This window comes from Peromyscus maniculatus, chromosome 1 (genome assembly GCF_049852395.1).
Source record: "Peromyscus maniculatus bairdii isolate BWxNUB_F1_BW_parent chromosome 1, HU_Pman_BW_mat_3.1, whole genome shotgun sequence".
Taxonomy (NCBI): Eukaryota; Metazoa; Chordata; class Mammalia; order Rodentia; family Cricetidae; genus Peromyscus; species Peromyscus maniculatus.
Genome location: NC_134852.1, coordinates 34,871,041 through 34,898,984, shown reverse-complemented (window position 1 = coordinate 34,898,984; position 27,944 = coordinate 34,871,041). Strand labels below are relative to the sequence as shown.

Sequence of the window (27,944 nt, the reverse complement as noted above, 5' to 3'; positions counted from 1 at the left end):
ACTTTTCTCCCGTAGGGTGTCCCTAAGGCGCCTGTCAACGTCTTGCTCAGGCATGCGCAGTCTCCTCGGCCGGGCCGCGGTCACGTGCCCACCGGGCGAGGCGGGGGCGGGGCGTCGCGGGCGGTGGGGGGCGGGGTATGGCGCGCTGTGAGGCGCAGGGCGGCTGGCACAAACGGCGGCGCCGAGGTCGGAGGAAAAAGCTCGGTGAGGAGGTCGCGCGAAGGGAAGGACCCGGGGGGAAGAGGGAGCCCGAGGGCGGTCGGGCGGGCGGGCGGCCGGGCGGCGGCGACCAGGCGGGAAGCAGGAGGCGGGACGCGGGCGGCGGCGACCCCGCGCTGGGCGGGTGGGGGTAGGGAGGGGAGGGGAGCGCGCGCCCGGCGCGGCGGGGCGGGCCATTGAGGGCGGCGGGAGCGCGCGGCCGCCACCGAGGGGAGGGGCCGGGCCGGGGCGGCCCCGCCTCAGTCGCCCGCGGCGTCCGGCGGCCCCAGGGCCGCGGCGGAGGGGGTTGGGAGGGAGGCCGTTGGGTCCGACTCTCCCCCCCCCCCCCGGCCTCCCTTCCGTCAGTCCGTCTGTCTGGCCGGCCCTCCCTTCCGTCCGGGTGTGTGTCGGGCCCCAGTAGGCTTCCTCCCGTAGGGCACAGGGCGACCCCGCCGGCCCTCCCGCTCCCCTGCCGCCTTGTTTTCCTCCCTGTTCTCTTTGTCCCCGGACTCCCGGTTTTCGTCGCCTGCCCAGGCTCGTGGCCTTCCTTCCACTCAGGCGATCTGGTTCCCGCAAGTGTTGAGCGGCGGCAGTGCCCGCTGGCTGCCCGCAACCCCGACTTTACCCTCGATCCCCCATCCCCGTTTTCTGTGTCCTTCTCTGAGTCTCGATGGGACCCTCAGGCAGGTACCCGTTTCCCACTTGTCCCTGTTGCGTGCCTTTCTTCCGCAGATCTCTTTGATTATGTTTAGTCTCCCTTGTCTTGCCTATCGCCTCCCTCTCTCTGGGCCTCCCATGCAGCGTTTCTCCTCCGCACTTCCCTGGGTTACTCTGCCCGCCAGCCATTCCCTCTCAGATTTCAAGTTCTGCGCCCTGCCTTGCCTCGGTGCCTGTGTGTGTTTGTGTGGATGTGTGTCTGTCACCTACTTACTGCGGTACTGTCCCCACCCCTTCCCACCCGCTTGTCCCTAACTCCTCTTAAGTCCTTCTCTTTCTCTTTTCAGCCACCCCAACGAGTCCCCTCTCAAGCTCCTAGGGACAACTGTGGACTTGGGGACCAGCGAGCACCCCCAGGGCTCTAGAGGACCCCTTGCTGCCTGCCCTGCCTCACCCTGCCCCACACCAGGCCCAGCGGCCCTCGGCTGCATCCAGTGGAGGAGGAGGAGGCGGAGGAGGGTGGCACCATGGGCCCGGGCCGTGCCCTCCATGCCCGGGGGATGAAGACACTGCTGCCATGGACAGCCCGTGCCAACCGCAGGCCCTGAATCAGGCTCTCCCTCAGTTGCCAGGGTCTGTGTCAGAGTCCTTGGAGCCTAGCCGAGCCAGAATGGGGGTGGAGAGCTACCTGCCCTGCCCTCTGCTACCCCCCTACCACCATCCAGGAGCATCTGGTGAGGCCTCGGCTGGCAACGGGACCCCCAGAGCCACAGCCACCGCTACCACAGCCACTGCCAGCCCCCTTCGGGAGGGCTTTGGTGGGCAGGACGGCGGTGAGCTGTGGCCGCTGCAGAGTGAAGGCGCTGCTGCACTGGTCACCAAGGAGTGCCAGCGCCTGGCCGCCCAGGGGGCCCGGCCCGAGGCCCCCAAACGGAAGTGGGCCGAGGATGGTGGGGATGCCCCTTTACCCAGCAAGCGACCGTGGGCCAGGCAAGAGAACCAGGAAACCAAGGGGGAAAGTGGTGTGGGCTGTGACAGCGATGGCGGCGGCGGCAGCAGCAGCAACAACACTACCACCAGTAGCAGTGGCGAGGCAAGTGCTAGGCTGAGGGAGGAGGCCCAGCCCTCTGCACCTGAGCGCCTGGCCCTGGACTATATTGTGCCTTGCATGCGGTACTATGGTATCTGCGTCAAGGATAACTTCTTGGGGGCAACACTGGGTGGCCGTGTGCTGGCCGAGGTGGAGGCCCTGAAGTGGGGCGGGCGTCTGCGTGATGGGCAACTAGTGAGCCAGCGGGCGATCCCACCGCGCAGCATTCGTGGGGACCAGATTGCCTGGGTAGAAGGCCACGAGCCAGGCTGCAGGAGCATTGGTGCCCTCATGGCTCATGTGGACACGGTAATCCGCCACTGTGCGGGGCGGCTGGGCAACTACGTCATCAATGGGCGCACTAAGGTAAGGCACTTTCTCGGTGAGTGCCTAGTGCTTTGGCATGTGGGTTTGGAAACAAGCTGGGATTATGTAGAACAGAGTAGGCAGCTCCACCAGAGGGGCCACAGCTACCTATGGGCACTTGCATCTTTTCCTCCCTCTGGGCTTTGGAAAAGTAGCTCAGCCTGGGGTGGCAGTGGTTCTTGCCCTTGGAAGACCAAGAGCTGCTCACTCTTAACCTGCCTTGGACCAAGAGTAGTTAATGTCGGCAGAAACCTGTTCTCCTTTGCTGGCACGCAGGTGGCAGACCCAGAAGGTGAAGGGAAGGGTGGTGGTGTTGAGGTAGCCTCGGCTGAAGATGGGGTGCTGCCTGTCTAGGTGAGCACCTGGCCTGGTCTCCATTCTGCCCCGAGTGGACTCTTGGCATCTGCATGAGGAGCAGCTTCCTGGATGTGACACTGGGTGACAGTGTGCTGGCCTTGGCAGGGCACTTGTCCACATCTTTCCCACTCCTCCCTGCCCTAGTCCCTGCTCTTCATCCTCTGACCATTTGTCACTTCCTGCCTGCTTTTCTCTGGTCTCTTTCCTTGACCCTCTGCCTTCATGTGTTTCTTCTCCATTCCTTTTTCTTGTTACAGAACAGTTGTTCTTAATATTTTTGGAGCCAAGACTTTTCAGATTATCTGCCAAAAGCTGTAGACCTTCTCAGGAAAGGTGCACATTTGGTTGGAGTTTGTGGCTGTCCATTCAAGAACCAGGGGTCAGGAGTCCTGACTAGACCGTGACCTCCATGGCCTTTCTGGTCTGTTGACATATCCATTCTCTTCATGGACGAGTGTGAGTCTGAGGCTTGGTGTCCTGCTGCTGGCCAGCAGTGGTTCCCGGCTGGTCTCAGTGTAGGCTGTGTTCTCCCCTGTGAGCGGGAGGCTGTGCTCCTGATGGTCCCCTCCCTTGTCTCGGCTTCTGTCTTGAGTTCTGCCTCAGTACAACTTTCTTTCCAGGCTGGAACTGGCTTGGGGATCAGGGTCGTCCCCCCACTTCCCTCCTCCCCGGGGCCCAGGCCTATTTCCTCCCCACCCCAGCTGGAACTTGTCCTACTTCCCTCTCCCTCCCGTTACTTGATAGCTGAAGAGCAGAGCTGGCCCCTCCCTGGGTTTGGCTCCTGTACAGGCAAGATCAGTGTTGCTTCCTTGGCTCAGCAGCGCAACTGGTATCCACTCTCCTTGCAGGAGGGAAGTCAGTGGGGAGACCAGGAGGGCTGAGTGCCCAGGGAGTGGGGTCTAAGCTCTTTAGCCTCAGAGGATGGGAAAGCCTGGCTACTAGCACTTTGGGAACGGGGTTGAAGGAATAGGTTGTTTCCCCTGTGCTGTCTCCTCCCATTGGATGGGGTTGGTGACAGGGCCTGAGCTAGGATTGGGGAGGGAGAAGAGTCAGAGTCTAAGCTCTAAGTGACAAGGGCCACGGGTAACTTCCCTTCTTGTGCTCTGAGTGAGAATGTGGGGTGTTGGGGTGATCTGTGGCGGTGAGGACACCGATCACCAGTGTGGCCCTGACCAGCAGTAACCCAGGTCATTCCTGAGTGGAGCTCCTCCACCTTCCTCCTTCCCTTCTATCCCTCTCTTCTCCGTGGACTTGGAGCTGGAGGAGTTGACTCTCTGGCATCAAGGATGAGCAGAGGGGACCCCAGGGAGGGAGGGTCCAGCTAGTTTGGTTAGCCCCTTTAATAGCACCTTGGAGACAGGGCCTGCTGTCTGGTAGAGTCACTGGCTTCTGATATGGTGTGTGTGGTGGTGGTAGGGTCCTTGGCACATTATTACAAATAGCAGTAACTCCAGCATCCTAGAGTGGTCCCGTCCCCCCCCTCCCGCTTTTGAAGGGTGGAGAGTGAGCTCCTCAGTCAGTCTACTGCTGTCCCTGTGGTTGAAGCTTTTCCTCAAGGGGGTGAGGGTCAGAGCAGCACTTTGACACAGCATGTAGTTCCCTGGGGACAGTAGCTTGGCCCAGGTCTTCTTGGATAGTCAGCTAGATGCTTGAGCAATAGTGTTGGGAGATAAGCCCACCAGAGACCACTACGTGGACATTCTTAAAGCCAAAAAGAAAGGCTTTATTGCTGGCCAGTAGCTGCATGGGGAACGTGCCCAGATCATGCAGCCCTGAGCCTTATAGCTCTGTCTTTTATGCACAAAAAGCATGTTCTGGTTGTCGAATTTAACTGGCTGTCACAATTATCAAGAAGCAGAACTGCAGAAGCCAAACGACAAGGTAGTACAGTTAAGGACTTTCCTAGAACTATGGACTGAGTGTTCCCACTGTGGCGGCAGGTATCGGGGCCTGTGTGCTGGGCTTTAAGGTCAAAATGGTATCTCTAACATGGTCTCAGTTGTGCTAAGATCTGGGGACCAGTTACAGTTGCACAGGCAGGTTTGCAGGCTTTGAGGTGGGGAGGAGGTAGGTGAGGCCCTGCAGGTTGGTGGTCTTGGTGCCTGTGGTGGGAAATGTACTTCTTGGCGGGGGTGGGGGGTTGCGCTGTGAGGTGATTGATCAGCGAGCAGAACCTGCTTGAGCTGTGATTGGAGTCCCAGCTCAGGAGGACTTGCCCATCTCTAATCAGTGACTCATTGATTCCAGGCCACCAGGGCTGCAGCCACATTCTTTGCCCCCTGTGAGTGGTTGCTTAGCATGCCATCCCATCTGCAGGAGCAGTGCAGAGAAGATTCGCCCTCCTGAGCTTAGAGGCCTGGGTTTTCCCTAGGGGCCTTCTCACTTACTGCACCTGGTGCTGAAGCCCTCTGCTGCTGTGTAGCCTTAGATGGTGGCAGAGTCTGTGGTGGATCAGGTGTGTAGAGGAGAGACAGAGAGGCCTTAGGCATCCACAGTGGGGTGAGCCCTGGGATTAATGGGTGAGAGGAGCCTTGCAGGGAGGAGGATGTAAGGCTGAATCAGCCTGACCTTCATGGAGTGCTGGGTAAGCCTTTTGTCTTGGCAGCAGACATTGATGTGTCTGATTTTGAGTGTTTTTCTATGCTTGTCTTGCTGAGCTAGACCGGACCCAAAAGTATAACCGCATTGTCAAGAAGCCCCAACTTGCAGAGTGGTACCTGGATGGCTGAGTCAAGACAGACGGTTGCTGACTGGGCAAAAAGCAAAGGGCTCTCTTGCTAACTACTCCGTTTGGCTTAGGATGAACTCTCTCAATGGGGTTGGGTGGAGGGGTGGCCCAGGGACTCTTTTTCCTTTAAATAGCATTTCAGCTTGTGCTCCAGTCTCTCTCCTGTGGCAACAGGCACTGTGTCTTTGCAGACATTCATAATCTAGTTCCGTTCTCACAACAGCCTGTGAAGTGGCGTTACCTGAAGTAAGGAACTTGATTTACCTCCCCAGTGCCACAGCTCATTCAGCTACAGACACCAGACCCTGTGGATTGGGTCTGCAGAGGTGGCTGCACGCCTTGTCCTGGTAGGGCTCTGTCTGCCTGCTTGAGAGGCAGGGGGACCTGGAACTCTAGCTAGAACCTTGCCCACAGAAACCAAGCCAGGCAGAGGCCTGCCTCTGAGATGTCAGAAACACCCTGTCTCAGAGGAGTTAATGCTGGGGATGGAAGGTGTTTATCAGCCCCACTTTACAGTGGGGTCGTTGAGGCCTGCTCAGGCACGGGGGGGGGGGGGGGGGGGGGCTGGCAGCAGTGTGCAGGATTCTGGAGCTGGAACTCTAGGTCAGTTCCTGTCACGTTTGTATGGGACAGATTATGTAGCTGGAGTCTCTGTAGTCAAGTGTAGCAGTTCTCAGCATGACTTCACATTAGAATTACCTGAGGGAACCTTTAAAAAAATCCAGGCTGCACCTTCTTCGAACCCTTACAGAACCTCTGATGTGAGGAGGGCCTCTGTATCTCAGAACCCTTGGGAGATTCTGTGCTCTCACTGAGTAGTTCAAGCTGACCTCAAACCTGTGTTTCTCCTGCCTCGACCTGCTAGAGCTGGGATTACAGGTGTGCACCATGCACCTCTATACTTGGCTAGGGTTAGGATCTCTCTAAAAACACAAACCATTGCTTACACATTGAGTCGCTGTGGTTCTGGGCTGGGGTTGGAGGTGGGATTGTTGAGGCCAAAGAGTTTAGGATGAACTTGAGGATGGAGTGTGGCTGAATTAGGGAAAAGTCTCTTGGGCTGGAGCTCCCATAACCTAAGATGATCCAGGACAGATCAGGGACAGGAATGGTGAGCCTGCTTCCTCAAGGGGTCCCTCTGGTCTCAGTAAATCACCTTCCTCCATTTCTACCAGGCCATGGTGGCGTGTTACCCAGGCAATGGGCTCGGGTACGTGAGGCATGTTGACAATCCCCACGGCGATGGGCGCTGCATCACCTGTATCTATTACCTGAATCAGAACTGGGATGTTAAGGTAGGGTGCGGAGGTTGGGACGGTATACTTGTATTCCAGCTGGGATTCTGTTCTCTACTCCTCTCAGTTCACAGGGCAGTGAGGTCTGCAGGCTCCTCTGTAGCTGACTGTGGGCCCTCCCTCCTTTCCGGGAATGCTGCCGTCTGCTTAGCCCCACCCAGACTTGCACTCTTCTCCCCCCCACCCCCTTTCCTGTCTTTAGTAGCTTCCTGCCCATCTCCATGGCAATGTAGACTCTGGGGGAAGGAGCAAGTGATGTGTGCTGGCGCTGCGCCCCCTGGTGGGTGCATGGTGCAGTATAAGGCAGAGGCTACAGGCTTGACCAGTAGCCTTATCTGGCCTGCCCCCAGGTGCATGGAGGCCTGCTGCAGATCTTCCCTGAGGGTCGGCCAGTGGTAGCCAACATCGAGCCACTCTTTGACCGGTTGCTCATTTTCTGGTCTGACCGACGGAACCCACATGAGGTGAAACCAGCCTATGCCACCAGGTATGACCGGTACTTGAGGAATGTGCCTAGCTGCTTCCCCTGTGCCAAAGATGTCTTAGATTCCCAACTTTCAGAGTGACGAGAGTGATGAGATGCTGAGAGGGCCTAAGTGGGATCTGGAATCAAGTGACCTAAAGGGGTGGATGTGTCACCAGAGGTGGCAGCTAGAACTGCAGAATACCGATTCTGACTGCCTGATTTCCCAGGTACGCCATCACTGTCTGGTATTTTGATGCCAAGGAACGGGCGGCAGCCAGAGACAAGTATCAGCTAGGTACCTGCTTTCATCTTTCGTCCTTCCTAGTCCCCATGTGGTGCCAAGTCACGGTCCTTACCCAGGGCCTTTGCCACCCTAGGCAAGCACTATCACCAGCTCACACCCGCAGCCTTTCCTCAGTCCCTTACACCCAGTTCTTGCCTACTTTCCTGGTGTCTCCAACCTGAGTCCCATTTTTTTCTTGGTGTTCTCCCCAAGGTTCTTCCCAGGTTTCTTTTGGTTTCTCTGTCCCTTCCTAGTGATTCACAGTGTCTTGTCTTCTTCTTGTCCTCAGCGTCGGGACAGAAACGTGTCCAAGTTCCTGTATCACAGCCAACTCCACCCACCTAATGGCCAGCCCAGAGCTGCGTGGATCAGCAGCCCCTGCCTTCAGGGCAGCCCGGGCCCAGCTGCAGCTCACTAGCCTCAGTGCCCGCTCCTTCCCTGCCACTGCTGCTGCTTCTGGCTTGCCTGCCTCTGCTGTGTGGTGTGGAGGGCACAAGCATCACTGAGGACCGCCAACAAGGAGAGAGCTCTGCTGCCCCGTGAGCGGGGCTGGGTTGTGACCTAAGCAGTGGCCAGTGTGCTGGTGGCCTGTGTGCTGCCATGTCTGGTCCATTGTGTGTGGAGCTGAGAGGAGGCAGGATTTGGGGTTGAGGTGAGTCATGGCCTCTTGCTGGCAAAGGTCTGTTGGGGGGGCATACTCACTCCCTCCCCACTCCTTCAGCCTGGAATGTGAAGTGACTCCCCAACCCCTTTGGCTGTGGCACTTTATGGACTGGGCTGCCACGGCTTGGGCAGAGGAAGGTGCCATGAGGAGCATGGGTATGGAGGTCCTGCCAGCCAAGAAATAAAAGTTTACCTCAGAGCTGCACACACTTGTATTCCTCTCTGAAAAGAGATTTACACGGACAGTTAGGGCAGCTAAGGAGATCAGGGCCGCTGGGATCAGAGTAGTGGAGCCCAACCTCAGCGGGCCACCAGACGGAGCTGGAAGGCTGGTGGCACATTGCCCAGGCCAGTGCACTGTGGAGTAAGATCGATGTTGGCAGGACTTCCCACGGGGAGCAGGCGGAACTTTTGCAGGATGGCAGTGAGGAAGAGGAAGATCTCAGAGCGGGCCAGGCCAGCACCCAGGCACATCCGCTTTCCTGTGGATATGGGTGCAGGTGTGGGTTGAGTGAGCACCTCCTGCCAGCACCCCAGTGCCAGCCACTTGGGTCCCCTCCCTCCTGATCCAGACCTGGGGCAAAAGGCATGAAGGCATCGTTGTTCTGGAACTCGCCCTGGGCATCCAGGAAATTGGTGGGGTTGAAATGGTCAGGGTCCTTGAATTGGGTGGGATCCCGGTGTGCAGACACAAGGAGGGGAATCACAAATGTGCCCTGCGGGCGGGGGCGGGGTACACACGATTACCGTTAACCCACAGACCGTTAACCGCACCTTGCCAAGACCCTTTCTGTTCTCATGCTTGGCACCTAACCCAGGACCTTGCAGGAGCTGAGCAAGTGCTTCCACAGCCACACCCCAGCCCCTGAGGTGATATTAAGAGTCCCAGGCTACTGATTCTGTAGGCCCTCGCTAAACCTAATCTCCGAATGAACACTAATGTTATACCCCATCCCCCAGTGCAGAATTCCCAGGCTCCCTGGCACCTTGTGCAGGAAATGGTTCCTGAGGTGTGTATCTCGGGTAAGAGCCCGAGGCAGCCCCAGTGGTAGCACGCTGATAAAGCGCTGGATCTCGTGCAGCACCGCGTTGGTGTAAGGCAGGTGGGCACGGTCCTCCAGTCTGGGGGCACGGGTCCGACCTACAGTGGCATCCAGCTCCTCCTGCACCTTGGCTGTGGGGTCATTAGAAGCTGTGAGGTGTGCTTCCTTAAGTCCCGCCCCAGCTCCCCTCCCCTCACTCAGGCTCTGGGGAGGACCCAGTTCCCAAACCTGCCACCTCTGGGTACTTGAGCATAATGAGGAGCCCATAACGCAGAGTGGTGCTTGTGGTCTCGGTGCCACCAAAGAAAAGATTGTGAGTAGTCATCACCAGTGTCTCATCCTGGAAATGGCTTTCCAGGTCCTGCTGTTCCTGTGGACAGAGGGAGGCACTCTAATGCCTGCTGGTTGGTGTGATGCTGGGGTTTAGGGGAGCAGGAACTTGTACCTTATCCATTTGGTCGAGGAAACGGTCAATAAAGTCACGGGGTTCCCCGGCCTGTCGTGACTGCCGGTGCCACCGAATTTGCTCAGAGATGAAGAGTCGGAGCTCTTGGAAGTTTTTGAAGATTCGGTGGTGGGGACCAGGGATCCAGTCCATGAAGGATGGGAACATATTGTATGTCTGGAGAGACAGGGTTCTTTTTTTTTTTTTTTTTTTTTGAGATTTCTCACTTGGCTAACCTGGATCTCGATATGTAGACCAGGATGGCCGCAAACTTAAGAGATCTCCTGTCTCTGCCTTCTCAGTGTTGGGATCAAAAGGCATGTGCCACCTCCTCCTCCTGAAATACTCTTTTTTGTTTTTTGAGACAGGGTTTCCCTTTGTAGCTTTGGCACCTTTGCTGGAACTCACTCTGTAGAACAGGCTGGCCTTGAACTCCCAAGTGCTGGGATTAAAGGCGTGTGCCACCAATGTCTGGCCTGAAATAGTCTTAATAGGGCCTTGGATAAGTCTGTGGTTTCCCAATGGGGAGATTAAATCAGGATTTTGTGGGTTATAGAACTCTGTCATTCAATCTATAATCTTAAGACTTCCATCTTAATGAGCCACTGTAGGTAGGGCTATGCCCCTGGGGCTTAGTATAAGGCTGTGCCTAAAAGGGAGAAATTGGAGCCCATATCTCACCTCACCCCATGCAGAACTCATGATGCGGAAATTGTCACTGAAGAGGTCCAGGAGCCTCAGGAACTCCGGGTCCCCATAGTTATAGCGCTTTCCGAAGACCACAGAACAAATGACGTTGGATACAGCGTTATCCAAAAGCTGCCGGGGGTCAAATGGAGCTCCTGGGGGTGAGAGCAGCTCTGGGTAATAAAACTGTGGTCCCCTAAAGGCATTGGGGAGGGTAGTAAGATCTACAGAGGGGATCTTTACCCTCAAACCTCTGAATAAGATGGCTTGAATACCCTCACACAGAAGCTGTGGTCCCCCCTCTACCTAACTAGCTCCTTGGGATCTTGAACTGCACCCAAAGCATTTTGGCGGTCCATCAGTCACACCCCACTCCCAGCCAGGTACTTTGTCTTTCCCTGCCAGGCCGCACCCATGGTGGCTTGAAATTCCTTCAGCACACACGCCGCCTCCTCCAGGATGCGATCCTCGATGGTCCTCGTACCCACGCCAAGCTCTCTCAGCACCCCAAGTGCAAAGTTGCGCAGCGTCCGCCAGCGCGGCCCATTAGAAAACACTATGCCTACAGTGAGAACCAAAACGAATTGGCCACGCAGGGTCCAGTCGCTCGCTACTCTAAGGACTTCTTCATTGCTTTGCTCTTTTCCCAGCCCACGTGACCTGATCCCACCTTTGCGAGTCCCTCCCCTAACCAGCTCTTGCCCTCTATGGCTTAGGTACTTAGGCTCCTATTGGCTGCACTGTGAACATCAATTGAACCCCAGGCCTAAGGGTTCGTCCTCATTAGCGGCATTCTCTATTAGGCCCCGCCCATTTTGCCTGACAGGCTGATCTAGCATTCTCTTCCACACACCCTGGGCCTCACCGTTTCCGTGTGTGAAGCGTTCGAAGACAGCCATGGCCCCGCGGCCGGAGAATGCATCCGCTTGCAGCACTAATGCATCCCGCAGTGCCTTGTAGCCGCACAGCACCACTGCAGGGCGCGGTCCCAGCCACACGGTGAACACTGGGCCCCAGCGGCTGGAGAGCTATGGGGAGTGATGCTCAGCAGGACTCAGCCCAGGCTTCTGATCTCCATGGAGACCTCAGAGCCCTCATCATTTCACAGGTCGAGGAGTTCTAAACCCCTGCTCCCTTTTCAGACACAGGAGTCTAGGCCCTAGCTATCAGACACAGGGGTCTAGACCCTAACCTTCCCCAGAACTAGGGATCCAGCCACAGGCCCACCCTTCTCCCTCAGACCCAGGGGTCCAGGCCCCACCCTCCTTCCTCAGACACAAGGGTCCAGGGCCCACTCTGCTCCCTCCAGACACAGGAGTCCAGGCTCCCCATCCTCTCAGCTGTCGCCTTTCAACGAACCAGGATTTCTACGCCCTCTTCTGAGCACAATAGCACCTTCACAAATCCAGAGTTCTGCTCTCTCAACCCACAGCAGGAGTTACCTCCATGAGCGCACGGTCCAAGTGTCCAGATTGCAGCTGCAGCAGGTTCCCCAGCAACGGGAGCGGCTTGGGCCCCGGGGGTAAGCCTCTCTGCAGCTGAGCTCGGCGGACCACCCAACCCCACCAAGCGAGCATCAGCGTTAGAATCGGCAGCAGCAGCGCTGCCACGTAGGTGACCATCGTGTCTGAGATCCTATGTGCCTGGAGCCCTTGGCAGCTGTTTAATTTGCAGGGAATTTTAAGAGGGGAGTAGCAGGGCGGAGACCGGTGTGGGAGGGGTGAGAGTCTGGGGCTTCTCTGTTCCCTAATGCCTAAACCCACATCTCCACCCTGCACCCTGCCCCCAGGGATACTTCCAACTCTCCTCACTTCTTTCCTCCCACCTCAGGTGTGCTCTCTCTCTCCCTCCCTCCCTCCCTCCCTACGTGTGTGTGTGTGTGTGTGTGTGTGTGTGTGTGTGTGTGTGTGTGTGAGAGAGAGAGAGAGAGAGAGAGAGAGAGAGAGAGAGAGAGAGAGAGAGAGAGAGAGAGCACACACGCTCCAGCCTACCATTTTCACATAGACACTCAGCCAGGTGCATCCTCCCAAAACCCCAGGACCCATAGGCCTATGTGTTCTTCTGGACCATGCCTTCAAATGACAGACAGGTGTATCTAATACACTTCCTAATATACCCCTGACTCCTACGTCCACCACTAACATCACTGGCCTGGCATGCCTGTGCCCTGGGCCTGTGGTTCCTAGAAACTCACACTTGGGATTTTATCATTTCTGTTGGCTTTTCTTTATTTTTTTTTATAAATAACTTTTATTTTATTTTATTTTATGTGTATGGGTGTTTTGCCTACCTATATGTCTATGCACCTTATGTGTTCCAGATGCTCAGGGAGGCCAGAGGAGGGCATCAGATCCCTGGAACTGGAGTTACAAATGACTGTGAGCTGCTAAGTGGGCGTTGGGGATTGAACACCCACAGTTGGTTGGGTGTAGGTCCTCTGGAGGAGCAGTCAATGGTCTCAACTACCTTGCCACTCTCCTCACTTCCCCTTTGAAAAGGGTGGGTCTCATCATGTAGTCCAGACTGGTCTCAAATCCATGATCCTCCTGCCTCAGCCTCTTCAGTGCTGGTATTAAAGGTGTGCCCCACTATGCCTGGCTCTTTGCATTGCTCCGGGAAGCCTGTATGCTGTCGATTCCTGGACTTGTCCCTCTGATGCTTGCTGCTCTTCCCAAGGCTCCTGATGCCACCCACTAGCGTTATAGCTTCTGGATGCCTTCTCAGTGCCTCTCTGCCCTAGACTTGGGCCGTCTCTCTTCCCCAGGCTCTGGCTTTCATGCCCTGCCAAGGTCCCAAGTCTGTTTCTAAATCACCTAGTCTCCAGCCGCCCCCCCCCCAGCACCCTCGGGAGGAACCCCTATCTGAGAGCAGGCCAAGATAGCAGATGTGTCTCCTTATTATCCCCCTGGCTCTAGGGGCGCAGGCTGGAGGGGCCCACTCGGGCCTGCAGCAGCCCCTGGGTGGGGCCGTCAGTTCTTGAGGACAGACTGTTCGGGAATGAGGTCCACCTTCCTGCCCCTCCCTTGCCTGTTGGATCCGGTTTTCCTGCCTGGGAGGGAGCCCAGACCTGGGGGGTAAGGTAGGGGGCCCTGGAAGAGGCTGACTGATTCGTTTCTGGAGGTGTCTCAGCAGCTCTGTCTCCCCCCAGTCTGTTCCTCAGCTCTCTATACCTGCTTCTCTCTCTCTCTCAGCCTCTGCCTCTGTTTTCATTTTCTCTCTCTTCTCCTGCATCCCCCAACCCCAACATGTCTCTCTCCTCTGTATGTCTCCAGATTTTTTTTTTAATCTTTCAGAGATTTATTTTATGTGAGTGAGTAACTATAGTTATGGATGGCTGTAAGCTGCCAAGTGAATGTTGGGAATCAAATCTGGGTCCTCTATAAAACCAAGTGCTCTTAACTACTGAACTATCTCTCCAGCCCCCACCCACTCCCCTTTTTAAGACAGGGTCTGGGTATCCCAGGATGGTCTACAACTCCTTATGTAGTCAAGGATGACTTTGAACTTCTGATCCTTCTGCCTCCACTTCCTGAGTGCTGGGCTTACAGGCATGCATCACCACAGCTTTTTATACAGTGCCGGGTAGTGGAGCCCAGGTGTCTGCATGCTGGGCCAGGATTCTCTCTGCTGAGCAGCATCCCCAGCCCTCCAGTCTGGACCTCATGACCCTCCAGTCAGGTCTTTGCCCCTGCGGCATCCTCATTTTGAGGGGCAACACCCTTCCTCAGGGGGCAAGGCTAACTGCACAGAAGGATGAGACTTCCTACTGCCCAGCCCTGCCCCCACCGGTCAGAATGATGGGTTCTTTATCTTAGAGTCTGGGTTTCTCTCCAACCCCTGGTCCCTCTTTTCACTGTGTTGGGCTATACCCTGGGATGTCAGCTTTTCAAGCCCAGGATTTATTATTTTTTAACCTTGTTTTCTACTTGAAATCATTCTAATTTCTCTTTTTAATCAAGTTTTTATTAGCATGTATTGTGCATATCAACAAGTTTCATGCTGGGCAGTGGCAGCGTATGCCTTTAATCCCAGCACTCGGGAGGCAGAGCCAGGCGGATCTCTGTGAGTTCGAGGCCAGCCTGGGCTACAGAGCGAGATCCAAGACAGGCAACAAAACTACACAGAGAAACCCTGTCTTGAAAAACCAAAAAAAATCAAAACAAAACAAAAAACCAGGTTTCATTATGACATTTCCAATACATACGTACCTACATACATGCATATAATACATTTTGGTCACATTCCCCCACCCCTTCACCCTCTCTTGTCCACCCCTACCCCCACTGACCCCCATCTTCTTCCTGCTAGTCCTTCTATTTTCATGTCGGATGTCGGGTTTTTTTTTTTTTTTTTTTGGTCAACCGATGAGTTTAATTAGGATCGATTACCGAAGCTTGGACAGCTTACCGGTGGCTACACTTCGGAGGACGACGTCTCTTCCTCTTCCAGCAATCACTAACTGCCTGTAGATCCTTAGGGAGGGGCCAGGCCTTGTGAGCTTCTACCCCTTCAAAAGCAGGAATTTTTCTGACCAGTCAAAAAAAATTTGTGCTAGGCTTGGTGGTGCATGCCTTTAATCCCAGCACCCAGAAGACAGAGGCAGGTGGATCTTTGTGAGTTCAAGACCAGCCTGGTATGAATTCCAGGACAGCCAGGGCTACACAGAGAAACCCTGTCTCAAAAAACCAAAATGAAAAAAAAAAATGTGTGTGTGCATGTGTGTGAGGGTGTGCATGAGTGGAAACCAGAGGTTGATGTTGGCTGTCTTCCGAAATTGCTTTCCAACTAATTTTTTGAGACATAGTCTCTCATTAAACCTCTCAGACTCAGCAGATCGCTTGACTAGCAATCTCTGGGGATTTTGCCTTCTCAGCACTGGGATTACAGGCATGTGCTTATAGATTACAGTTCCTGGCTTTTACGTGGCTGCTGGGGATGGAATTCATGTCCTGTTTGCACAGAGGGTTTACAGATTGACCCATCTTCCCAGACCCAGTCTTGATCATTTTTGGGGGTGGGGTGTTGAGACAATTTTTCTGTGTAGCCCTGGCTGTCCTGGAACTCACTCTGTAGACCAGGCTGGCCTCAAACTCAGAGTCACCTGCCTCTGCCTCCCCAGTGCTGCGATTAAAGGTATGCGACACCACTGCCTGGTTTATAGTCTGCACCACTTTTAAAAACATTTTTTTTTGAGGTGGGAATCTCAGTGTGTAATGCAGCCTGGCTGTGAATTCTCCATCCTCCTTTCAAATATGGCCCACTGTGCCAGGCTGGTGAGTCCACTTCTGCACCTTGAGTGTCTAAAACAGGGCTCAGTGCAAAGTAAGTCTCTTGTTTTCTGTGATTCTACCTCACACTCTCTTCTCGGCTTCAGACCATCTCTGTCCCTCTCCTTTTTCTCTCAGGTCTCCATCTGTATCAGTTACTTTTCTGCAAGCAGCAGACATGGCATCTGGAGCAGAAACTGAAAGCTCACATCTTGAACTGCAAGCGGGAATCAGAGCACACTGGGACTGGTGACACTCTTTGTTCTCTCAAAGGCCACCTCTAGTGACATACTTACTCCAGCAAGGCCCCGCCTCCTAAGCTTTGTCCAGTAGCACCACCAATGGAGGAAACAGATACTCAGATGCACGAGACTGTGGGGGACACCTCATCCAAACCACAGCATTCCATTTTGGTCCTTCTCATAATTTAGTCCCCGTTTCAGAATGTCTGTGCTTCCTTTCTCCCTGGGCACCCCTGCCTCCTTCTTCTCTGTGCCTCTCTCTGCCCCCTGGCTGCCCTTCCTCTTCAGCTCACACCCAGTGTGACAGGGCAGCTGTGTTGGGGAGTGTTTTTTGGCAGAGTTCTGCAAGGTTGTTGCTCCCCACTAATCCCTTAGCTGAAGGGGAGCCCAACCTGGATGTTTAAGATGTTAACTGCTGAATCTTTAAATCTTTAGATGTGCTAAACCCTGAGCTTTTGGTACTCTTCATAATCCTTTATAATAATCCTTAGTGCTTTCTTCCTATACCAAGGATAGGGTCTGGGGCTTCATTCTCTCTCTCTCTCTCTCTCTCTCTCTCTCTCTCTCTCTCTCTCTCTCTCTCTCTCTCTCTCTCAAGATTTACAGGGGCTAGAGATATGGCTCTAAGATTTCTGGGGGCTAAAGATATGGATCAGTGGCTAAAAGCACTTGCTGTTATTGCTTAGGACTCAGGTTTGGTTCCCAGCATCCACATGGTGGCTCACAACAGCCTGTAATTCCATTCCAGGGGATCTGACTCCCTCTTCTGGCCTCGGCAGGCCCCAGACATGCACATGGTACACATAAATGTATGCAGACAAAACACTCATACATATAAAATAAATCTTAAAAATATTTACTTTTATCATTTTAAAAAGATGTGTGTTCGTGTGTGTGTGTGTGTGTGTGTGTGTGTGTGTGTGTGTGTGTGTGCATGTGCACATTGAGTGCAGGTGACCATGGAGTTCAGAAGAGGGCGCCAGATCTCCTGGAGTTATAAGCAGTTATGCACCACCCAACATGATGCTGGGAAACAAACTGAAGTCTTCTGAAAAAGCAGCAAGTGCTCTTCATTTTTAAGCCAACACTCAGCCTGTGCCTTATGCATTCTAAAAAAGTGCTCACATAGGCAGATTCTAGGCAAGCACTCTACCCCCAGACTACTCCTGCAGATCTTATTGGTGGATTCTGGGCAAGCATTTTTAATACTGAGCCATATCCCCACTCTTCCAATGACTTTTTTCATTGCTGTGACCAAATACGAAACAACTTAAGAAAGAAAAGCCAGAAAAGAGTGTTGGAGCAGATCCCCTAGAGACAGGGGTACAGGAGGTTGTGAGCCGCCTGATATGGGTGCTGGAAATTGAACCTAGTCTTATCTCTTAACTCCAGCCCTAGACACGTTAAAATGAGAATCTTCTATATCTTATCCCCGAAGTCTCCTATTCATCTCAAAATATAAAATGCAGTTCATCTCCAAAAGTCCCTATAGTCTCTCTCTCTCTTTTTTTTCCCAGACAGGATTTCTCTGTGTAGCCCTGGCTGTCCTGGAACTCGCTCTGTAGACCAGGCCGGCCTCAAACTCACAGAAACCCACCTTCTTCTGCCTCTTGAGTGCTGGGATTAAAGGCGTGCGCCACCATCACCCAGCAGGTTCATATAGTCTTAACAGCTTCAAAACTGTCCAAAAGTTCACCACCCTTTTTTGGGGGATGGGGTCTCTCTCTGGCTGTCCTAGAACTCACAGAAATTTGCCTGTCTCTGCCTCCCAAGTGCTGGGATTAAAGGTGTGCACTGCCATACCTGGCCAAACTCTCTTTTGAGATCAATCTTTAACTTATACACCTGTAAAATAAAAACTGGGGGTTGGGGATTTAGCTCAGTGGTAGAGCGCTTGCCTAGCAAGCACAAGGCCCTGGGTTCGGCCCTCAGCTCTGGAAAAAAACAAAAAAAAACAAAAAAAAACCTGAAAAGCTGGAGGTGGGGGTGTGGTCTTTAGAATTTGGATACTCAGAACCCATGTAGATGCTTGGTGGATATGGTGACCCATGTATAATTCCAGTACTCAGAAGGTGGAGATGGGGACCTGGGAGCAAACTGGCTAACTAGATTAGACTAACTAGACTAACTAGACCTACTAGCTCTAGGTTAAACTGAGAGAACCTGAATCAGTGAATAAAGTGGCCTGTGGTTGAAGAGAACTCCCAATGTCAAACTTGGGCCTCTACACACATATGTACCCCCCCACACACACGAAAATGTGCATAGACACATAGCACACACACACACACACACACACACACACACACACACACACACACACACAGATGCATACCAAAAACATTAAAAAAAACAAACCCCAGCTTACATACTTTCAACATACAATGGCGTATATTAAATTCCACCATTTGGGGTGGGGAAATGAAGGTATTAGCAAGAGAAGGGTGGCCCAAAGCAATGCCCAAAACCACTAGGGAAACCACTGAACTCTGAAGTCTCGTGTCCAGCATTTAGAGCAGTGGTTCTCAACCTGTGGGTCCTGATCCCTTTGGAGGGTCAAATGACCCTTTTGCAGGAGTCGTCTAAGACCGTCGGAAAACACAGATATTTACATTACAATTCACAACAGTAGCAAAATTACAGTTATGAAGTAACAATGAAAATAATGGTTGGGGGTTACCATAGCACGAGGAACTGTATTAAAGGGTTGTAGCATTAGGAAGGTTGAGAACGATGGCTGTAGAGCTTGTGGTGGATTTCAAAGGTTTGGTAGTCCTTACCCCCCCCCACCCCCCGCCTCCCCTCCCTCCCCTTTTCCGCTACTTGCTGCAGGCTGGACTCCACATCTGCAGCATCTCAGCATCCTGGAGATACCACAGTCACTTACGATCTTCCTCTCAGCCTCACACTGTGGTCTCCTGGGGCCTATTGGCATGGACTCTGACCCTGCTATAAATTACTTGCCTTTGGTGGATTTCTGATACCTTGTTGCAAGCCTCCATGACCCCATAACTCATGTATTCTCGAATGCCTCTGTAATCAGGACTGTGATGGTTAATACAGCCAAGTTCTGCTGCCAGATCAAGATATTGTCTAAGTGTGGGTTCCTATTGCTGTGATAATGCTCCATAACCAAAAGCAACGTGGGGTATAAAGAGTTTATTTCAGCTTATAATTCTCAGATCACAGTCCCTCACTGAGGCAAGTCAGGGCAGGAGCTGAAACAGAGGCCATGGAGGAACATGGCTTACTGGCTTGCTCTCCATGCTCAGCCAGGACCACCTGCCCGGGAGCGATACCACTCACAGTAGACCGGACCCTCTCACATCAGTCTTATGGAGGCAGTCCCTGAGTTAGTGTCTTCTTTCCCAGATAATTCTAGCTCATGTCAGGCTGACAAGACACTACCCACCCTTTCCAACACTGTCTTGGCCTCTGTGCCCCTGAGCTGCTGAATCTGGTGAAACATTTGTCCAGGTGGTTGCTACAAGCAGGGAACCCTTTTAATGACGTTTTCAATACTCAGCCTCTCTCCTTTCAAATGAATTTGTATTTTCTCAAGTTGGAGCCTTTAGAAAGTAGAGTTTTACATTCAGGACACCGTTCATTCATCGGGTGAAGCGCATAGAATCCTCTTTAATGGCTCTTATCTCTTTAACTTTGTCTGCACCCTCCTTGTTGGGGACTATAACCCCCTCATTCTTTCCCTCAGCCATTTTTCCCCCATATATTTTAGTTTGTCCCATTATAGATCCGAGTAAGTGCAGTCATCACACTACAGCTGAATGTTAATGCTATCTTGGAATTTCCTTCACCAAAGTAGTGTATTACTTTTTAAAAAATAGATACTTATTAATTCATTTGTTTGTTTATTTGTTTTGAGATGGGGGGGGGTCTCACTGTACAGACCAGGCTGGCTTTGAACTCAGAGATCTACCTACCTCAGCCTCCTGATTGCTAAGATTAAAGGTATAAGTACCACTTGCCTATTTTTATTTTTAATTTTATTTATTTTATTTTATTTTTGGTTTTTTGAGACAGGGCTTCTTGGTGTAGCCCTGACTATCCTGGAACTCACTATGTATACTAGGCTGGCCTCGAACTCAGAGATCCTCCTGCCTCCCAAGTGCTGGGATTAAAGGTGTGTGTCACCACTGCCCAGCCGGCTGTTCTTATTTTTACTTATAAGGTATATTTGTGTGTGTGTGTGTGTGTGTGTGTGTGTGTGTGTGTGTGTGTGTGCCATGTGTGTGAGGTGCCTGCAGAGCCAGAAGAGGACATCAGAGCTCCTGCAGCTGGAGTCACAGAAGGTTGTCAGCTGTATGACGTGGGTGCTGGGAACCTCTGCATGATCAGTACAAACTCTTAGCCACTGAGCCATTTTTCCAGGCCAAGTCTATTACTTTTGAATTCAGTCTCAATCAAAATGCTAGGTTCTGGGCAGAATTTAGTCAGATTCTTAGATGAATGCGTCTTAGTTAGGGTTTCTGTGGCTGTGATGAAACACCATGACCAGAAGCAACTTGGAAAGGAAAGGGTTTGTTCGCCTTACAAGTCCAGAGTCACAGTGCATTGAGGGAAGCCAAGGTAGGAACTCAAACTGAGTGGGAACCCGGGAGTCGGAGCTGATGCAGAGGCCATGGAGGAGTGCTGCTCACTGGCTTGCTCAGCCTGCTTTCTTATAGAACCCAGGACCAGCAGCCCAAGGATGGCACCATCCTTAATGGGCTGGGCCCTCCTCTGTCAATCACAAATTAAAGAAATGCCCTACAGGCTTGCCTACAGCAGGCCTACAGCAGGCCTTATGGAGACATTTTCTCACTAAAGGTTCCCTCCTCTCAGATGACGATAGCCTGTGTCAAGTTTACATAAAACTAGTCAGCACAGAATGCAACCCAAATGGCTTCTAGCCCGGTTCCCAAAAGATCCCCTATTCCCCTCTGAAGGGGAAACAGACCTTCAGAAGCTGCGTTTGCTAAAGAGCGTCTACTGGCCAGGTTGGCCTACGAGGTAAGGAAAAGCTGGACGGGAGCTGGGCCTCACGGTCTTCATTTCTCCTCTGTCTCCTTTGCTTTGCCTGAAACATGGAGATGTCACGGTCCTTCGCCTTTCCTTGGCACCCTTGCCACATGGATCATCCTTCCAAAGACAGTGATTATTCGGGAGGGCGAGGCTGCACCTGGGGCAGGAGTGATTGATCATCTTGTCAGGTCCCTCTGGTCAAGCGTGACAGCAAGACAGACTTCTTTAGGGCTGTCTTGCGGAGTGAGAATTGAGCCAGCATGGAACCAGGCCACACCTTGGCCAGATTAATTGTGCTAATTGTGCCAATTTTGCCTCCCTCCCCCCCCCCTTTTTTTTTGCTCCTCTTTAAACCCAAAGCTAGTCAGTATGTCAACGAGAGACACTTGAAGTCTTTATTTGTTCCTCTTTCCAATGCGGCCACATGGAGTAAACCTCTCACTTTCCCTATTGCTTAGCTCTTTAATTGATTTATTGTAGAAGGGTGATGGAGCCTAGCTTCCTTTCTTTCTTTCTTTCTTTCCTTCCTTCCTTCCTTCCTTCCTTCCTTCCTTCCTTCCTTCCTTCCTTCCTTCCTTCCTTCCTTTTCTCTCTCTCTCTCTCTCTCTCTCTCTCTCTCTCTCTCTCTCTCCTTTCTTCTTTCTTTTTTTTATTTGGTTTTGAGACAGGGTTTCTCTGTGTAGTTTTGGTGCCTGTCCTGGATCTTGCTCTGTAGACCAGGCTGGCCTCGAACTCACAGAGATCCACCTGGCTCTGCCTCCCGAGTGCTGAGATTAAAGGCATGTGCTACCACTGCCTGGCATTCTTTTTTTCTTTTCTGAGACAGGGTCTTACTATGTAGTTCTGGCTGTCTTGAACTCACTTATGTAGACCAAGCTGGATTCAAATTCACAGAGACCCGCCTGCCTCTGACTCCCAAGTGCTGTGGTTAAAGGTGTATGCCACTATGCCAGGCTGAACCCTAGCTTTTGGGGCTTGCTGGAGCCTGGGCTTTGCCATAAAGAACTTCCTAGGGCTGTGGAGCCCTTCCTAGGGCTCAGTGGTGAAAAGCACTTGTTGCTCTTGTGGAGGACTCAGATTAGGTTCCCAGCACCCATGTGGCAGCTCACAACCATCCATGACTCTAGTTTCAGAGGGTCTGATGTCTTTTTCTGACCTCCATGGGAGCCAGGCACACATGTGGTGCACAGACACATGAAGGCAAAACACTCAGACACAAAACAAAATAAATAAATAAATAAATAAATAAATAAATAAATAAATAAATAAATAAATAAATAAAAATAGAAGAAGAAAAGCAAAACAACAACTCCAAACCAAGAGCTTGGCAACGAGACTTTGGGGACCCAGCCTCCACTACTGTCTGCGTTTCTCTCAGCATTTTGGTCTCCCAAACTCCCTCCAAGAAGGCCTCGCTCTAGGCTCTTCCACATCTCCCCCACAAACCAGCTCATAAGGCACTTGAGTCCCATGTCCCAATTTGTCACAGCACCAGCCCTGCTATTGACCTTCTGTGTCATGGTTCTTGTTCCTGTGACCAAACATCTGGGAAGAAGCCTCGAATGACAAGGAAGTATAGAGCGAAAGGCATACAGGAACAAAACAAGCCTTTAGGTCTTAAGGAATAGCACAGAACCACATGGCCAGACAAAAGGGAAGAAGACAGAGATTCTGTAGATGGTAAGGCAGAATGGCTCAGGCTGAGGAATGAGGAGCAAGGAAAAGTTTCTTGCAGATTGTAGGTGAATCAGATCAGGAGAGGAGAAGAGGAAGGAAAGATGGAGGGTGAAGGAACAGAGGACAAAGATGGGATCAAAAGCATAAGGGCTTAGTTATTACCAGAGCTGTGAGGGGACAGAAAAAGTAGGTACAGAGAGAAACTGAGTCAGGGCAGCTCCTATACACAAATGATAAAAGGGCTGAGAAAGAAGTCAGAGAAACATCACCCTTTACAATAGCCACAAATAATATAAAGTACCTTGGGATAACACTAACTAAACAAGTGAAGGAACTTTTTGATAAGAACTTTAAATCTCTAAGGAAAGAAATTGAAGAAGATATCAGAAAATGGAAGGATCTCCCATGCTCATGGATAGGTAGGATTAACATAGTAAAAATGGCAATCTTACCAAAAGCAATCTACAGATTCAATGCAATTCCCATCAAAATCCCAACACAATTCTTCACAAACTTGGAAAGAAAAATACTCAACTTCATATGGAAAAACAAAAGACCCAGGATAGCTAAAAGAATCCTGTATTAATAAAGCAACCTCTGGAGACATCACCATTCCTGACCTCAAGCTCTACTATAGAGCTATAGTAATAAAAACAGCTTGGTACTGGTATAAAAACCAACATATGGGGGCTGGAGAGATGGCTCAGAGGTTAAGAGCACTGACTGCTCTTCCAGAGGTCCTGAGTTCAATTCCCAGCAACCACATGGTGGCTCACAACCATCTGTAATGAGGTCTGGCGCCCTCTTCTGTATACATAATAAATAAATAAAATCTTAAAAAACAAAACAAAACAAAAAACCAACATACGGACCAATGGAATCGAATTGAAGACCCTGACATTAATCCATGCACATATGAACACCTGATTTTTGACAAAAAAGCCAAAACTATACAATGGAAAAATGAAAGTATCTGCAACAAATGGTGCTGTCATAACTGGATGTCAATATGTAAAAGATTACAAATAGATCCATATCTGTCCCAGCCTAAAAGGCGGGCATGCTCTCTCTGTGTTCTTTTTCCATACTCTCTCCTTCCGTATTCTCCCCCCTCCACGCGGTCTCTCTCTACCCCTTTCTCTCCCAATATAGCTTTAGAAAGATAACCATGGCTCGTGACACTTCTGTCACCGATACATCCGCACTCTCCTCTGTCGGCATGGCTGCTCCCACGAGTGCCTGAAGGGTTTTAATGGAGGTGCTCGGGGGCTGCCCGCCACCTGTGGCTATTGCAGCAGCGAAAGAGAGCGCTGGATGCTGTGGTGGCAGAAGAATCATGAGCCATGGTTACCTTTTTAAAGTTTTATTAGGAGAAAAGAAAGAGAGAGACAGAGAGACAGAGACAGAGAGACCGCGCGGAGGGGAAGTACAGAGGGAATATGGAAAGAGAGAGAGAGACCTGTGGGAGGGCACGCCCGCTTTTTAGGCTGGGACGCCATCGCAGGCTGGCGACATGATAAGGACATAATCCTTACAGTCCCCCTTCTTGATATTGTTGGCCCTTGAATAAGCTTGTCTTTTGCCAACTTTTGTCTCCTGAATGTTGGCCTTGGTGTGGTAGGCAGTCAGATTTCTAATTCCAGAATAACAGACTTCATTAACCAAGGTCTCTTTCTGCTGTTCCTGTGACTTCTCCTCTCCATCTTTTTTAGTGCCCGCCCCCAACAGTATTAGGCATTGAACCCGCATAAGCTAGACAAATGCTTTATTACTTAGTCACCCAGCTCCTCATTGATAAAGTCTAGGCAAGCACTTTATCACTGAGTCACGCCTGGGCCCCTCACTGGTAAATTTGAGTAAGTGCTCTTCCACTGAGGCATACCTCTAACCCTTCACTGGTGAATCTTAGGCAGTCTCTGAGCCATCCTTCTAGCACCTCACTGGGTATTCTAGGCAAGGGCTCTACCACTGAGCCACACCCCAGCCCCTCACTGGGGGATTCTAGGCAGGGGCTCTACCACTGAGCCACACCCCCAGCCCCTCACTGGGGGATTCTAGGCAGGGGCTCTACCACTGAGCCACACCCCCAGCCCCTCACTGGGGGATTCTAGGCAGAGGCTCTACCACTGAGCCACACCCCAGCCCCTCACTTGGGGATTCAAGGCAGGGGCTCTACCACTGAGCCACACCCCAGCCCCTCACTTGGGGATTCAAGGCAGGGGTTCTACCACTGAGCCACACCCAACTCCTCACTGGGGGATTCTAGGCAAGGGCTCTACCACTGAGCCACACCCCCAGCCCCTCACTGGGGGATTCTAGGCAGGGGCTCTACCACTGAGCCACACCCCAGCCCCTCACTGGGGGATTCTAGGCAGAGGCTCTACCACTGAGCCACACCCCAGCCCCTCACTGGGGGATTCAAGGCAGGGGTTCTACCACTGAGCCACACCCAGCCCCTCACTGGGGGATTCTAGGCAAGGGCTCTACCACTGAGCCACACCCCCAGCCCCTCACTGGGGGATTCTAGGCAGGGGCTCTACCACTGAGCCACACCCCAGCCCCTCACTGGGGGATTCTAGGCAGTGTTTGAAGTGTTTGTTGGACGATTTAAGTCTCGGAAGGAACGAGAAGCAGAACTTGGAGCAAGGGCAAAGGAATTCACCAACGTTTACATCAAGAACTTTGGAGAAGACATGGATGATGAGCGCCTTAAGGATCTCTTTGGCAAGTTTGGGCCTGCCTTAAGTGTGAAAGTAATGACTGATGAAAGTGGAAAATCCAAAGGATTTGGATTTGTAAGCTTTGAAAGGCATGAAGATGCACAGAAAGCTGTGGATGAGATGAATGGCAAGGAGCTCAACGGAAAACAGATTTATGTTGGTCGAGCTCAGAAAAAAGTGGAACGGCAGACGGAACTTAAGTGCAAATTTGAACAGATGAAGCAAGATAGGATCACCAGATACCAGGGGGTTAACCTTTATGTGAAAAATCTTGATGATGGTATTGATGATGAATGTCTCCGGAAAGAATTTTCTCCATTTGGTACAATCACTAGTGCAAAGGTTATGATGGAGGGTGGTCGCAGCAAAGGATTTGGGTTTGTGTGTTTCTCTTCCCCTGAAGAAGCCACTAAAGCAGTTATGGAGATGAATGGCAGAATTGTGGCCACGAAGCCACTCTATGTAGCTTTAGCTCAGCGCAAAGAAGAGCGCCAGGCTCACCTCACTAACCAGTATATACAGAGAATGGCAAGTGTGCGGGCTGTGCCCAACCCGGTGATCAACCCCTACCAGCCAGCACCGCCTTCAGGGTATTTCATGGCAGCTATCCCCCAGACTCAGAACCGTGCTGCATACTATCCTCCTAGCCAAATTGCTCAACTAAGACCAAGTCCTCGCTGGACTGCTCAGGGTGCCAGACCTCATCCATTCCAGAACATGCCCGGTGCTATCCACCCAGCTGCTCCTAGACCACCATTTAGTACTATGAGACCAGCTTCCTCACAGGTTCCACGAGTCATGTCAACACAGCGTGTTGCTAACACTTCAACACAGACCATGGGTCCACATCCTGCAGCTGCTGCTGCTGCAGCCGCTCCCGCTGTCCACACCGTTCCCCAGTACAAGTACGCTGCGGGAGTCCGCAATCCCCAGCAACATCTTAATGCACAGCCACAAGTTACCATGCAACAGCCTGCTGTTCATGTGCAAGGTCAAGAACCTTTAACTGCTTCCATGTTGGCATCTGCCCCCCCTCAAGAGCAAAAGCAAAAGCAAAAGCAAAAGCCATGCCTCAGCCCCTTACTGGGGATTTTAGCAGGGGTTCAGCACTCTTTTTACTTTTTGTTTTGAGACAAGGTCTCATTAAGTTGCGTAGTCTGGCCTTTAACTTGTCTCAGCCTCCCAAATATCTGGGCTTGTAGGCATTCAGGACACACCTGGCTTCTGAGACTGAGCCTCACTTACTATAGTTGCCCACGCTGCACTTGAAGTCAGAACCACTTGCTCCCGACCCCCAAGTGCTGAGGTTATAGTTGTGTGCCATCATGCCTCGTTCTCTTTTTAGTAGCGTCATGTGTTTCTCTTTGTCAGCTCTCCCTGGGCTTCTTCATGCCTGTTCAGGTTCTGAACTGGACCTTGTGATCTCCCTGTAGGGATTAAAAAGTCAATGTCCCATGTCAAGATTATCCATAGGCCTCACCCAGGTGTCAGCCTCAGGCTCTGCAGAGCATGTCCCAACTTCTGATGGCTTTGGGGAGACTCTTTTCAAGGTAGGCCTCTCTACCTGAGTGCTGCTGGTGGCTGGGAGCCAGACTCACTGTGCCTGCAGCTTGGGAGGAAAGGTGTCATCAGCAGAATGTCAAGTTGTTAGGGTCAGTACTAAGCTGTCAAACTTCAAGCCTGAAATGGCATCCCCACCCTACAGGGAGAAATTGCAGAGCAAAGGGATTGGCCTGTGTGTGTAGTGGTGGTGGTGGGGCAGTGGGTGAGAGTCTATGTTCCTACATCTCACCGCCTCCACAAATGGTGCTTATCTTTACTCTTTATCTTTTGTTGTTGTTTCCAGAAATTGAATTTAGAGCATTGCATATGCTATGCAGTGCACTACCACTGAGCCACACCCCAGCCCCTCACTGGGGGATTCTAGGCAGGGGCTCCACCACTGAGCCACACCCCAGCCCCTCACTGGGGGATTCTAGGCAGGGGCTCTACCACTGAGCCACACCTCCAGCCCCTCACTGGGGGATTCTAGGCAGGGGCTCTACCACTGAGCCACACCCCCAGCCCCTCATTGGGGGATTCTAGGCAGGGTCTCTACCACTGAGCCACACCCCCAGCCCCTCACCTGGGGATTCTAGGCAGGGGCTTTACCACTGAGCCACACCCCCAGCCCTCACTAGGGGATTCTAGGCAGGGGCTCTACCACTGAGCCACACCCCCAGCCCCTCACTGGGGGATTCTAGGCAGGGTCTCTACCACTGAGCCACACCCCCAGCCCCTTACTGGGGGATTCTAGGCAGGGGCTCTACCACTGAGCCACACCCCCAGCCCCTTACTGGGGGATTCTAGGCAGGTGCTCTACTACTGAGTGAGGACCCCAGCCCCTCACTGGGGAATTCTAGGCAAGTCCTTTACTACTGAGCCACGTCATTATTCCATCACAGGTGAATTCTGGGCAAGTACTCTACCACTGTGCCATACCTCAAGCCCTCATTGGTGGACTCTGGGCAAGCTCTGTACTGTTGAGGAACATTTCAAACCTTTTTTTTTCTCCTGGGAGATGGGGCAGGGTTTCACTATGTAGCCTTGGTTGGTCTGGAACTCACTATATAGACCAGGCTGGCCTTGAACTCATTGCTATCTGCCTGCCTCTGCCTCTCAAGTTTTGGGATTAAAGACATGGGCCACTGCACTTAGCTTCCAAGCCCTCTTACTTTTTGAGACAAAATCTCATTAAG

The 27,944-nt window shown here is 52.1% G+C and overlaps 2 protein-coding genes and 1 pseudogene across 9 annotated transcripts; 2 read left to right on the top strand and 1 right to left on the bottom strand.

The window, feature by feature from the left end:
- Nucleotides 1–93: 93 nt before the first annotated feature.
- Egln2 (egl-9 family hypoxia inducible factor 2) lies at nt 94–8,308 on the top strand. Of its 8 annotated transcripts, none has more exons than XM_076574508.1 (6): nt 94–204; nt 1,203–2,311; nt 6,572–6,691; nt 7,042–7,178; nt 7,385–7,452; nt 7,730–8,308. In XM_076574508.1, exons 2-6 carry the CDS (start codon nt 1,433–1,435, stop codon nt 7,783–7,785), a joined length of 1,260 nt encoding a protein of 419 aa, XP_076430623.1. In that variant the 5' UTR covers nt 94–204; nt 1,203–1,432; the 3' UTR covers nt 7,786–8,308. The 8 variants fall into 8 exon arrangements, with proteins under 8 accessions (XP_076430623.1, XP_076430639.1, XP_076430642.1 ...); XM_076574524.1 differs by having other exon boundaries at nt 98–204; nt 1,203–1,948; XM_076574527.1 differs by lacking the exon at nt 94–204 and adding an exon at nt 445–881 and having other exon boundaries at nt 1,203–1,948.
- A 95-nt stretch (nt 8,309–8,403) lies between these two features.
- LOC102924727 (cytochrome P450 2F3-like) lies at nt 8,404–11,976 on the bottom strand. Its single transcript, XM_015989223.3, has 9 exons — nt 11,721–11,976; nt 11,144–11,306; nt 10,691–10,840; nt 10,273–10,433; nt 9,592–9,768; nt 9,375–9,516; nt 9,090–9,277; nt 8,678–8,819; nt 8,404–8,585 (listed from the first exon to the last, which is right to left on the bottom strand). Exons 1-9 carry the CDS (start codon nt 11,898–11,900, stop codon nt 8,404–8,406), a joined length of 1,485 nt encoding a protein of 494 aa, XP_015844709.1. The 5' UTR covers nt 11,901–11,976.
- Nucleotides 11,977–25,054: 13,078 nt separating this feature from the next.
- LOC102926790 (polyadenylate-binding protein 1 pseudogene) lies at nt 25,055–26,352 on the top strand (annotated as a pseudogene).
- The last annotated feature ends 1,592 nt before the right edge of the window (nt 26,353–27,944 follow it).